At 43.5% G+C, this 12,037-nt stretch overlaps 1 protein-coding gene across 2 annotated transcripts in view; it reads right to left on the bottom strand.

Annotated features, from left to right (window-relative positions):
- Nucleotides 1–5,804: 5,804 nt before the first annotated feature.
- The window catches only part of LOC144227672 (guanine nucleotide-binding protein subunit alpha-14), a 199,752-nt gene continuing 193,519 nt past the window's right edge, over nucleotides 5,805–12,037 (bottom strand). For both annotated transcript variants that reach the window (XM_077759357.1, XM_077759358.1), the window contains exons 6-7: nucleotides 7,828–7,981; nucleotides 5,805–6,840 (exon numbers count right to left, since the gene is read on the bottom strand). In XM_077759357.1, coding sequence (XP_077615483.1) covers nucleotides 6,650–6,840; nucleotides 7,828–7,981 — 345 coding nt within the window. In that variant the 3' untranslated portion in view covers nucleotides 5,805–6,649. The remainder of the gene's footprint in view (nucleotides 6,841–7,827; nucleotides 7,982–12,037) is intronic.

Raw genomic sequence — 12,037 nt, 5'->3', positions numbered from 1 at the left:
ACCCCACGTGGAAGGGGGGGAGCAGTTTGCTAGCTTGTGCTTTGCCCTCAGCTTGCCTTATGCCCCCTCATCAGGTCTGTCTTCAGAGTTGTCAATGGATATAATGCAGATCTACAACTTTAATTCTGCCTGGTTTATTAGTCAAGTGAGTTCATGATCTCTTACAAAACTTGTCAGCAAGAAAAGTAACAGGATGATGGCTTTAATGCCTCATGAAATTTGTAGAAGTAACCTCCATATGATTAAGACTAAGTGAATTAGGTAGATGTAAGTGGGACTAACATGTATAAATGAAATCTTCAACAATGAGGGAGTTTTATAACTTATGTCTACTTTAAAATTGCTTTCAAAATCTTTTTAGTCATTTTAAACCATAAAATTTTCACAAGTTAAATAGTAGACATTTATCAGAATATCTAAATTTCCAAATATGATAAAATACTGAAACATTATTTACTGAATGTAGCTTTACTTTTGGCTTGTTACAGAGAAACTAAGCATATTTGGGTCCATTAATAAACGTCTTGGATCACATTTAAAAACTGTACTATCAAGCAGCATATGCTTCCAAAAATTATGAAATGTATCCACAAATTTGCCAGTACAGAGAATGTTGGTAAGTTAGCAGTTGATAACTGCTTCTTCTCACTAGAAATTAGGGTTTCAGAGCATTGGGAATACTAGTTAATATATGTAGTTAAAACTACTGGAAATAGTAAGGAAAGCATCTCAGTATGTAAGCAAAATGTTAAGAAATAAGCCCACTGGTCCAATCAAAGGAGGGGCACGGAGACAGAGCACAGTGAAGCGAGGCTTTGATCAGCATTCTTGCAAGAGCGGGTGTTTGTTTGATGGACATGGGTACTCGGGTAGTCACAGCAGACAATTTATCTCCCAGCATGTGTAAGTCCTTCCCCTGGTTCCTCATTGGCTGAGGACTACAGAGGTTACAGCCTGACCCGGAACTCCTCTATACCCATGTAAGACAAAAAGTAATCTGATTGGAACAAATGTGCATTCCTTGAGGTGACACAGAGACTTTCGGTGCCTCCTCCCTCTGTTCTTTGGTGCATGGCTATGCAAATCCCTCGAAAATAAGCCCACAAAATGGGGAGGGGAAGGAGAACCAGGAAGTGAAGTGTCTAAGGTCTGGGACTCCACTCTTGGTGGAGGGGTGGGGGAAAGTTCTTCTAGATTTCCAATAAGTTGTAAACCTATTGTTAATTAGCCCAGCTTTTATTTGGTATTTCTGAAAATGAATCCTCTCCCTTCTCACAGAAAGTAAACTGTGCTTTAAGAAAAGGTATGACATACAAAAAGACGCAGTTTTGTTACAGGAAAGACAAGTTTTGTTCTAAAAGTAGAAAAGTAGTTGTTTCAGAAGAGGAAAGGGGAGAATATGGGACAAATTGGATACAGAAAGTTGGAAAGAGGGGCACCTGGGTGGCTCAGTTGGTTAAGCATCCGACTTCAGCTCAGGTCATGATCTCACAGTTCATGGGTTTGAGCCCCGCGTTGGGCTCTGTGCTGACCACTAGCTCGGAGCCTAGAGTCTGTTTCAGATTCTGTGTCTCCCTCTCTGTCTCTGACCCTCCCCTGTTCATGCTGTGTCTGTCTCCCTCAGAAATAAAGAAAACATTTAAAAAATTTTTTTAAAAAGTTGGAAAGAGAAAACCTTGTGTAATTAAGTTGGCTAACATGGAATGAATTCATAAATGTTTATAAACTTTAGTATCATTTACATGAGTATACTCATGTAAAACTAAACATTTCCTTTCATCTGCTCAAAGTGTAACTGAACCAGTGTGAGTTCACTCCTTGGTAAGTCACAGATAAAATCTACACCAGGTTGAGTTGTTGGACAAAGTAAAATTGATTTGCAGCTATGACTCCCCAAGCAAGGGTGGATGGGTTCCTTTTATCTAAGGTTATGAATATTTAGATACGGAAGCCTTGTCATTGTAGGGGCAGGCGTAAGATGGAGCCCGCACCATGAGGAAAGATGCCCAGACTACATCGTATATTATGTAAATGAGGCTTGGGCTCCTCCTTAGGTGGAGATTTTGGTATTATAAAGAGGTAAAGATAGTCGTCAGTCATTCTGGAGGTCACTCTGGGGTCCATCTGCACAGGTGAGAGTCAGGGGAGTCTGGGCAGTAGTCATGACTATTGCTCCAGGTATGGTTTCATTTTCCACTTGCCACAGTTGAGAGACAAACGGAATGAACCACTCAAGGAACAACGTGGGATAAAGATTGGTGAGTACAAGCAGGTGGGTGGTCAAGGTTAGGTCTCGGGGTCTAGCTGGTGACTAAAGGAGCAAATTATCTTGATCTGCTCCTGATAAAAGACTGCAAAAAGTTTTTCTTTACCTTTTAAGTAATCTGACCAGAAAGAAAAAGATTGAAATAATTTCCTGTGTGATCTTTATCATCAGGCCTCTAATTACTTAAGAAAACTGAGTCTTTTCAATATTAAGAGCTAGGTTTTGCCCACAACTATGTCACCTTCTGTATTTGCCTTTAAAATCTTTTGTCGCTTTGGTTAAATAGGTTTCAAGTATTGTTTGTTCCATAAAGATCTGTGATCCTAGTCAAATGTTCCAAACTGTTGGTATTTTTGAAGAGCTGAAACTCAAATTCTAAATGAAGTCTTTTTGGCCCAGAACTAACTAGGGATATTCCAGAGGGTTCCTGAAACATCTCAAAATTTGTATCTCTCTTTGTTAAAGACATTGTCAAACTAACATTAGGCTTCTGTTAAATCACATGGGAAGCACTCACAAATAAGTGATGCAAAACTTTGTTCAGGTTGTATTGGTATGGATACGTGTTATTAACAAAGATGTTCCAGGAATTGTATGAAATTCCCAGAAATCTGCTATATCCTTGTAAAATGTTACCACTTATAATTCTAGTTATTATCTTAAAATAGTATGTCACAAAAATAATCAACTGCATTCAAGTGAACACTCATCTTTAATCATGGCCATTTTTAAAGTGTTTTGCCATTTACAGAGGCTACTGTTCTGCTTCTGCAAAAGCGCCTCATCTTCAAAGAGAGTCATGGAAAGGATTCTGACAAGTTCAAGTTTCTGGTAACTTTCAATTCATATCACTGAAAACTGGGCAAGAACTCACAAAACTACGGAAAAGGTTGAATTATAAAATTGCTAATAAAAGGTCAAGATCAACAAGACTTACGTGAGACTGAAGAGGATGATTTTAATTTTTAGGACTATTTGAAATATTGCTTATTTCCAGATGTAAGGAGACTTTTATCTTCTCTCCTAACCTACAGCAACTTGATAAAGTATATATACCTTAACGAACAAAATGAAATAATTACTTTTTCTCCCTGATTCCTCCAGAATTTGGAAACTCATAGTGACCACTGTTATTTTCATGGTAATAGCCATTTGTGTAAGTTCAGTTAAGAAATCTATTCTCATTGTAATAGGACACAATTAGAAACACCGGTTATATCACCAAGCCTTTGACTGGGATGTCCTATTTGAGAATGTCTGTAGAATCAGATGTGACTGTACAGTTTTAAGAAGTTCAGGTTGATTTTATGGAGCCAACACAGCCCTCCATAGGATATTTGGGAGATCTTGAGAAGACAGGAATAACCCAAATCTGTAGGAGGTATAGGCAAAGTGTGAGGATAAGATCTTGGCTTCACGGCCTCAGTAGACTCTTAAGAAGTCCAGAGTTCCCATAAAGCAGATTTAAGACAGCATGTATGGTCAGTCACTCTTCTTGCTGCATTAATCAGGCCAAGTTTAGACTTATTGTAATTATCATTGGTAAAAAGGGGGATAATTAAAGAGAAAGATGATACTTCAGTTGAAACTATAATACACCCTTGTGGGAATCAGATTCTAGTCGTGTTGTGTGAGGCTTCATTATTCACCTGTAAATGGACCCAATCCTGAATTCTTTAGTTTCTGCACATAATCTTGTTATGGACCTCTTCAAACTAACATTCCCAAGTTTTCTCTACTCTTTTTTGATTTGGGAGCACTAAAAACCTACTGTATGAAATTCCTAGAAATGTGCTCTGTCCCGGTGCCATTGTTATCACTTACAGTGAACGTGCACCCTGGGGGTAACCGGGTGTCTGCGTCAGCTGCCCTGAACTCTCCTCAGATCTCTGTGGAAAGTTTGCCTCAATACCCGACGGCAGCAGAGCCATCCAAATTGCAAAGGATACTTTAACCTCAACATGTCAAAACCTTCTGAGACCTCGTGTAGCATTTGCTCCAGCCATTAACCTTTTTCTTTTGTTCCATAGAAATACTTCTTATTTAAATACCTGCTTGCGCCACAGAGGCCTCACTGGGATCCCACCTACACCACCTCCTCCTGAAATGAGATACAACCTTTTAACCCACCTGAACAATCCTCAAGACTGAGGGGAGTGCTATGTATATATAGCGGCACAGGGGCTTCAAACTACTTCCTGGAGCTGGAGCACTGGCCACGGTCCCAACGGAGCCAACAAGGTGCACTCCATGGCATCTGGAGGTGGTGTCCCTTTTTTTAATATTTAAGAGAAAGAAAGTGCACTAGCCGGGGAAAGGGAGGAAGAGAATCCAAAGCAGGCTCCGCACTGTCAGGGCAGAGCCTGGCCTAGGGCTCCAACTCATGAACCATGGTTCATGAGCTGCAACCAAGAGTCAGACACTTAACCTACTGAGCTCCCCAGGGGTCCTGGAGGTGGTGTTTCTACAGATGATCGGCAGGTGACTGGGCTGGAGAGGGAGGTCATGACAGATAGGTTTAGGAGGGGACTAAACCTATACTATATGCTAGTCCCAAAGGCAGACCCTAATTAATTCAGTCCCATCTGTCCCCAAGNGAGGTCATGACAGATAGGTTTAGGAGGGGACTAAACCTATACTATATGCTAGTCCCAAAGGCAGACCCTAATTCAGTCCCATCTGTCCCCAACAAGTGAATAGTGGGCCGCATCTGAGAAGAGGACAACAGGGCCACCGTCTGGTTCTGGCTCACCAAAGGCCAGGCCCTAGCTGTGCCCATCACAAGCACTGACGTACTCCAAACGTGCTGTCTAGTTTCTGCTTTGCGATAAAGACTAGCCATTGCATTGGCTCCTTCTCCCATAAAAAAAAGATGGAGACTGGTTCAGTAAAACTACAGAGAAATCCATCAATCCACACAGCTTCTGGACCGTGAAACTAATCTGAAGCTTCAAAGGCAGACCCAAAAGGGAGCAGACTATGGCCCCCCAAAATGTGCCTCTTTGAGCTTATAATTTTTAAGAACCAGGAGATACAGCAAAAGCTCTGGAAGTGACTAGTAAGAGCTACTCTTTTATAAGGGAAATCTCCATTTGTAAGGGTATCTCCCTCTCTCTACCAGAAAGGCAAGGATGACTATACATCATGGCCACCTTACTCTTGCTCACTGTGCTTTGCCTGATAACCTCTCACAGGTGGCTCTTCCTCCTCCAACACCTTTCTTAGGTCTTTAGCTGAAGAAGGCACTCAAGGTGAGAGCTTGGCCTATTTGGGAAGTGATTCAGTTCTTCTGGGTGTCTCTAATGTTTACAGGAGGCATACATATTATTAAACTCCTGGGCTTTTTCCTATTCATCTGTTTTACTTGCTTGTTTTACAGGGGGATCTCAGCCAGGAACCTACAAAGTAAAGGGAAATTTATTTTTCTTCTTTTACAAGGCTATTTAGAAAGTTTGAGTTATAAACTATTAAAGTCACAGCATTTTTCTTTTGAGAGGCTGAACCATCAGTCAACCGTGAGCTCAAAGAAACAACATAATTCAATGCTAATGGCAGAATGGTATATTCTTAGCCTCCTCAGAAAGGCACAGCATACATTGGTTCAAACAGCAAAACTGGTGGCCATCAGAACTTTGGCAGGGGTAATTACATTTGTAAAACAGTTTAGGCTTTTAGCCATTTCATAAGTTTGCAACACTTGGTCATATATGCGTACACACACACATTTTTTACAACATATATGCTATCTAGAGCCCATTTATGTCAGCTTTGGCGGCATGGTGATCAAATTATGGCAAAACCAAGTTGGGTATAATAGACTCATTAATTTGGCTTAGAAATATTTAACAAACACAAAAAAAAGTATTAAAAAAATCTTTGATGACACATTAAATGTATACTTCAGCATGAAGAGAGAAAAACACTCAATTTAAAATCTCAAAATTACAAGATTTAATAAAAAGCCTCAAACTCATTAATTTTCTTTTTTAAAAATATCACCGAAACTCATCCTAGAGGTCTCAATGTATGATCTATAAACTAATAGACCCCTCTGTTACATGATGCGTTAATGGCTATTATTAAACACACTTTAACTTAAAAAAAGAACATAAATCACAGTGGCTTTTAAAAATTCTATAAAATATCCAATTCAAAACTTACACAAAATCTTAGAGCCAAAAGTCAAGGAAAGAAATATAAAAACAATGTAGGAATGAAGACTTCGAAAAGGTTTGCTCAACTCAAATATCTAAGGTCCGTCACCTGTCCCATGGCCTGCATGACGGGCTCGGTGCTGCCGGGGGTGGGCGACGTCACAAACACTTGCAGATAACAGGGGAGGAGCTCGCCCAGCCTGGAACGGAGGCGGGTGCACAGCAGCTCTCAAACCAGGTTGAATTCCCTCAGGTTGAGCTGGAGAATCGTATCCTTCACAGCAGCGAACACAAAGCGGATATTCTCCGTGTCCGTCGCGCACGTGAAGTGAGAGTAGATGACCTTCTCTTTGTCAGGATTCTGATCTTGGTAAAGCTTCAGGATAAAGTCTCTGGCAGCTTTGACATCCTGCTTGGGGCCTAGTCAGGAGTGCGGTTACAGGAACAAAGAAGACAGACAGTGACCAACCACCGGTCTTCCCCCAAAATCCTTCTCAATAGACTCCTGCTCTGACGTGGGAGCCTTCTGATTTCTTGTCTTCTTTCTAGAAGACAGCTGACCTGGGGCCTTAACTCTTAGCCTATTTTATTCTCTCTCCTAAAGGAGTCTTTTAAAGTGTCCACTGCCATCTAAAACTTGTACTTTAAAGCGATTTGTGGAAAAATAATGAGGCAGTTTAGTTTTCGGGTTTGGGTCACGGAGGCAGACAGAAGTGGGCCAGGACTGGGCCCAGGAAGAATATAGGAACGTGATTAGACACCCAGGTCTCCTGCGGCACGGGGGCTCTGGCGATGCGGCCACCGCAGCTGTTAGGAGGCGGCGAAAACACCACTCTGAACATCAGTGTCAAACTTCCTGATATAGGAGACCTCCTGTACCAGAAATACTTAGCAACAAGACATAAACTTTCCAGCCAGGGACCGGTCATGTATATAAAACCCCGTGGTCTACCCCGTGCCTCGGAAGGGGGCTGCCGCGCCAGTACACGCCGAAGAAGTACCCCGCCCTCGGGCAGAGCCTGGAAAGGCAGGGCAGGCAGAGTCTGCCTGGGGCGCTGCCCACGCGGACAGCACTACACAGAACGACACAGGCACGTGACACGTGCACCCACGCTGCCAGGGGGGCACCCTTATGCAGACGAGGGGGCCGCGAGGGTGAGAAGGACTTCCCGGAGGAAGAGGAGGAGACGCCTGAGCTGGGTCTTGGAGAACAGAGTCAAGTTCACAAAAAGTGCTGGCATGCACAGAGGTACGGAGGCAAAACACAGTGATGCACTTGGAGCTTCAGTGAGCAGGTGTGTTAGAGGCAGATCGGGGGCTGCGGGGCCCCCCCTTGGTGGGGGGCCAAGGGGCCTTGCCAGTAACGCTGGACTGCTGCCCAGGGGAGTCACCAAGGTGGGCACTCACCTGTGTACTCGGGAAAGTAGCTAATTAGATGAGAGTACATGATTTTCTCTTCCAAAAGATCCTTCTTATTCAAGAACAAAATCACGGATGAGTTCAGAAACCAGGGGTAGGTAATGATGGTTTTAAATAAGGCTTTGCTCTCTTCCATGCGGTTCTAAGTGAGAAACAACGGGCTTGGGGTTAATAAGAACGAAAAACAGCACTTTGGAAGCAACGTGCCGAGATGTCTGGTTCTGCCCCTCTGTCCCCTCACCCAGCTGCTGGCTCCGTATCACTGTCCTTGCTGAAGCTGGTGAGCACCTGGGGCCCCTCAGGAGACCAGGTCTCCTGCCTCTGTCCCCCCGCCCCCACCTCCCTTCTGGCTTTCTTAATTACTCCTTTCCATATGTGTTCTATAACACCCCAAATAAACATAGAATATAAGAAAGGCTTTTGTGAAATTTGGAAGAGAGTTCATATCCTATGTGATGAGAGTTTTCTGAGTCATTATTGGTATTACTGAGTGGGGGAAGTGCATAACTTAGACCCCATGCACCCACTTTAATTGGGTTCAGGCTCCTGGACACCCGCAGAGCAGGGAGCCCATGCCACTGAGCACCTTGCCTCTGCCCCACTTTATGTGTCTTATTAGACAGGGGAGCTTGACGCTGGCTCAGGGTCCCCATTTTGCAGATGAGCATGCTGTTGTTCACAAGTTTAAATCATGTCTTCAAGCACCTATAATAGTAGGATCTGGTCAAAATTATGCAGGAAAAAAGTAAACGTTTCTAACGTTTGACACTGGCAAGAATACATCAAATGTTCCTACTTTAGGGAGAGTAGACAGGGCACATATAAATCTTATCTGGTGACAATAATTGTTCTAGATAGTACTCTGTTCTGAAGTTTGTTTCTTTTTTCATCTTTTCAATGTTTTTTATTTCTGAGAGAGAGACAGCAGGAGCAGGGGAGGGTCAGAGAGAGAGGGAGACACAGAATCCGAAACAGGCTCCAGGCTCTGAGCTGCTAGCACAGAACCTGATGCGGGGCTTGAACCCAACGAACCGCGAGATCATGACCTGAGCTAAAGTCAGATGCTTAACTGACTGAGCCACCCAAGTGCCCCTGTGTGTGTGTGTTTTTTTTTTAATATTTATTTTTGGAGAGCGCAAGCCAGGGAGGAGTAAAGAGAGGGGAACAGAGAATCCTGAAGCAGACTCTGCAGACAGGCTGATAGCAGAGAGCCCAACACGGGCTAGAACTCACAAACCGCAAGATCATATCCTGAGCCAGTCAGGCACCACTTCCTTTAGAGAGAGGGAAGTGCTCAGACAAAAACATGAAAGCCTTGAACACCCACTCCAGAGGGACATGCTGTAAATCTGTTTCCCTACAAGTCTTGTACATCAGGATTTATTCTCCCGCTCCGTACCCTTTTGGGAATTCAGATCTGGAATTTATTACCGGATACGTAACCCCTTAAGGTTTTTTGTTTGTTTTTACTTTTTAAAAAATGTTTTTATTTATTTTTGAGAGAGAAAGAAATCACAAGCCAGGGGGAGGCAGAGAGAGGGAGACACAGAATCTGAAGCAGGCTCCAGACTCTGAGCTGTCAGCACAGAGCCCAGTGCAGGGCTCGAACTCACGAACTACAAGATCATGACCTGAGCTGAAGTCGGAGGCCCAACCAACTGAACCACCCAGATGCCCCATCCCTCAGTTGTTTTTTTTGTTTGTTTTTTGTTTTTATAGTTTATTGTCAAGTTGGTTTCCATATAACACCCAGTGCTCATCCCCACAAGTGCCCCTCTCCGTGCCCATCACCCCCCTTCCCCTCTCCCACACCCCATCAGCCCTCAGTTTGTTCTCAGCATTCAAGAGTCTCTCATGGTTTGCCTCTCTCCCTCTCCCCCACTATTTCCCTCCTTCTTCTCCCCCTTGTTCCTCCGTTAAGTTCCTCCTAATCCACCTATACGTGCAAACATATGATATTTGTCCTTCTCTGCCTGACTTATTTCGCTCAGCATAACACCCTCAAGGTCCATCCATGTTGCTACACGAGGCCAGATTTCATTCTTTCTCATTGCCATGTAGTATTCCATTATAAGTAAACCACATCTTCTTGATCCATTCATCCGTTGATGGACACTTAGGCTCTTTCCATGTTTTGGCTATTGTGGAGAGAGTGCTGCTATGAACATTGGGGTCCATGTGCCCCTATGCATCAGCACTCCTGTATCCCTTGGGTAAATTCCTAGCAGTGATATTCCTGGGTCATAGGGGAGTTCTATTGTTAATTTTTTCCCTCAGTTGTTTTTAAAGCTTTAAAAAATGTATTATGATCTTTTCAATAATGCTCTCCAAGGAAATACACAGTTGATCCTTGAACAGTACAAGAGATGGGGTGCTGATGTACTGGCACAGTTGAAAATGTGCATATAAGGGCACTGGGTGGCTCAGTAGGTTAGGCATCCAATTCTTGATCTCAGGTCATGATATCATGGTTCATGACATTGAACCTCACACTGGGCTCGGCACTGACAACAGAGCCTGCCTTCGATTCTGTCTCTCCCTCTCTCTGCCCTTTCTCCACTTGCTCTCTCTCTCTCAAAATAAATAAACTAAAAAAAATGTGCATGTAACTTCTTACTCCCCCAAAACTATTATTAACTACTAATAGCCTGCTGTTGACCAAAAGTCTCACCAATAACACTCAATTAACACATATATTATATGGGTGTTACACCCCATATTCTTACAATAGAGAAACCATAAGAAAATCATAAGGAAAATACACTTATTATATTTATCAGACAAAAAAACCCCATGTATAAGTGAACCCATGCCGTTCAAGCCTGCGTTGTTCAAGGGACTACCGTATATGAAGAAACAATTCCTACACAGCCCAGTGTGCGGGCGCCAACACAGAATGACAACCAGACTAGGGAGTCTGGAGTGGGAGCCACTTATTTCTTCTCCAAATACCTTGTGATTTTTAGCAGAGAAGAAACGTTTAATTTCTACACATACTGGGCTGAGGTGCTGGCCCCTTGTGCCCCTGGATAATCTTTTGAGTTTTCTGAGAAACATCATTAAGTAATCTTGAGACAAATTTGGAGCCAATTTTTCACATTGATAACGATGCCTTTTTTGCTTTTTAAAAAAATGCCTCCCTTGGAAGAGCTGGGTGGCAGCCAAGATTGTTGCTATTCTTCTCTGCACAATGACACTAGTAAATGGGTTAATCCTCCACTAATTAGCTAATGTAACTGTGCTCCTCAGAGAAAAGTCGGCTCTCAAGAAATACAAGATATAATTTGTTCAGTTATTGCCTAATCCTGGGCAGAGTTCTTCACCCATTTACTATCGTGACCTAGAAGCAAGGTATGTTTTTCTATGAGGTCAGCATGTCTCGTGCAAAGGTAGGGAAAAGCCCAGGAGAGGACAATGATACCCCACAGAATATACCTCACAGAGAAGGGGCAGTGATGGCTCTCTTCACTTTCTGTGCAGATACAGCTCGGACCAGACAACTTTGCAGAGGACACGGAATGCCTGACCGGGGCAGGTCTGAACAGCTCGAAGCATCTGGCACGGCTCCCCATGCCAGCTCAGTCAGGGACCATGATTCGGGCACACCAGGGAGGTTGGGAAGCCTGTTCTCATTATATGTATTGGAAATAGCATCACTCTCAGGCCGCCCGCACAGCTCAGTCAGTTAAGCATCCAACTTGGGCTCAAGTCATGATTGCATGGTTTGTGAGTTCAAGCCCCGTGTCAGGCTCTGCACTGACAGCTCAGAGCCTGGAGCCTGCTTGGGATTCTAGCCTTCCTCTCTCTCTCTCTCTCTGCCCCTCCCCTGCTTGTGCAGCACACATGTGCGCACTCTCTCAAAAATAAACATTTTTTAAAAAGAAAGAAATGACCTTGTTCAACTTTGGCTATACGTTAGTACCCATAAGGGGCTTGGAGAAGACACCTCCAAACTCAAACCCAAGAAATATGAATCTGTACTGTGGGGTCCAAAAGATGGCCTTTTTAGAAACTCCCCATGGGGTCAAGGGGGAGAACCAAAGTCTGCAAGTGGCTCCATCCTTGGCAGCACATGAGCTTAGATCCCAGGCTCAGCCCTCACCCACCCCAACTAAATCAGAATCCTGAGTTGGACCCAGGTGCCAGGTTCATCTTAATGATCCCCAGGGAATTCCAATGTGTATCCAACTTTGAGAAG

Source organism: Crocuta crocuta, unplaced genomic scaffold, assembly GCF_008692635.1.
Source record: "Crocuta crocuta isolate KB4526 unplaced genomic scaffold, BGI_CrCroc_1.0 scaffold41, whole genome shotgun sequence".
NCBI lineage: Eukaryota > Metazoa > Chordata > Mammalia > Carnivora > Hyaenidae > Crocuta > Crocuta crocuta.
Note: the sequence above shows the minus strand (reverse complement) of the source record. Positions and strands in the feature narration are given on the sequence as shown.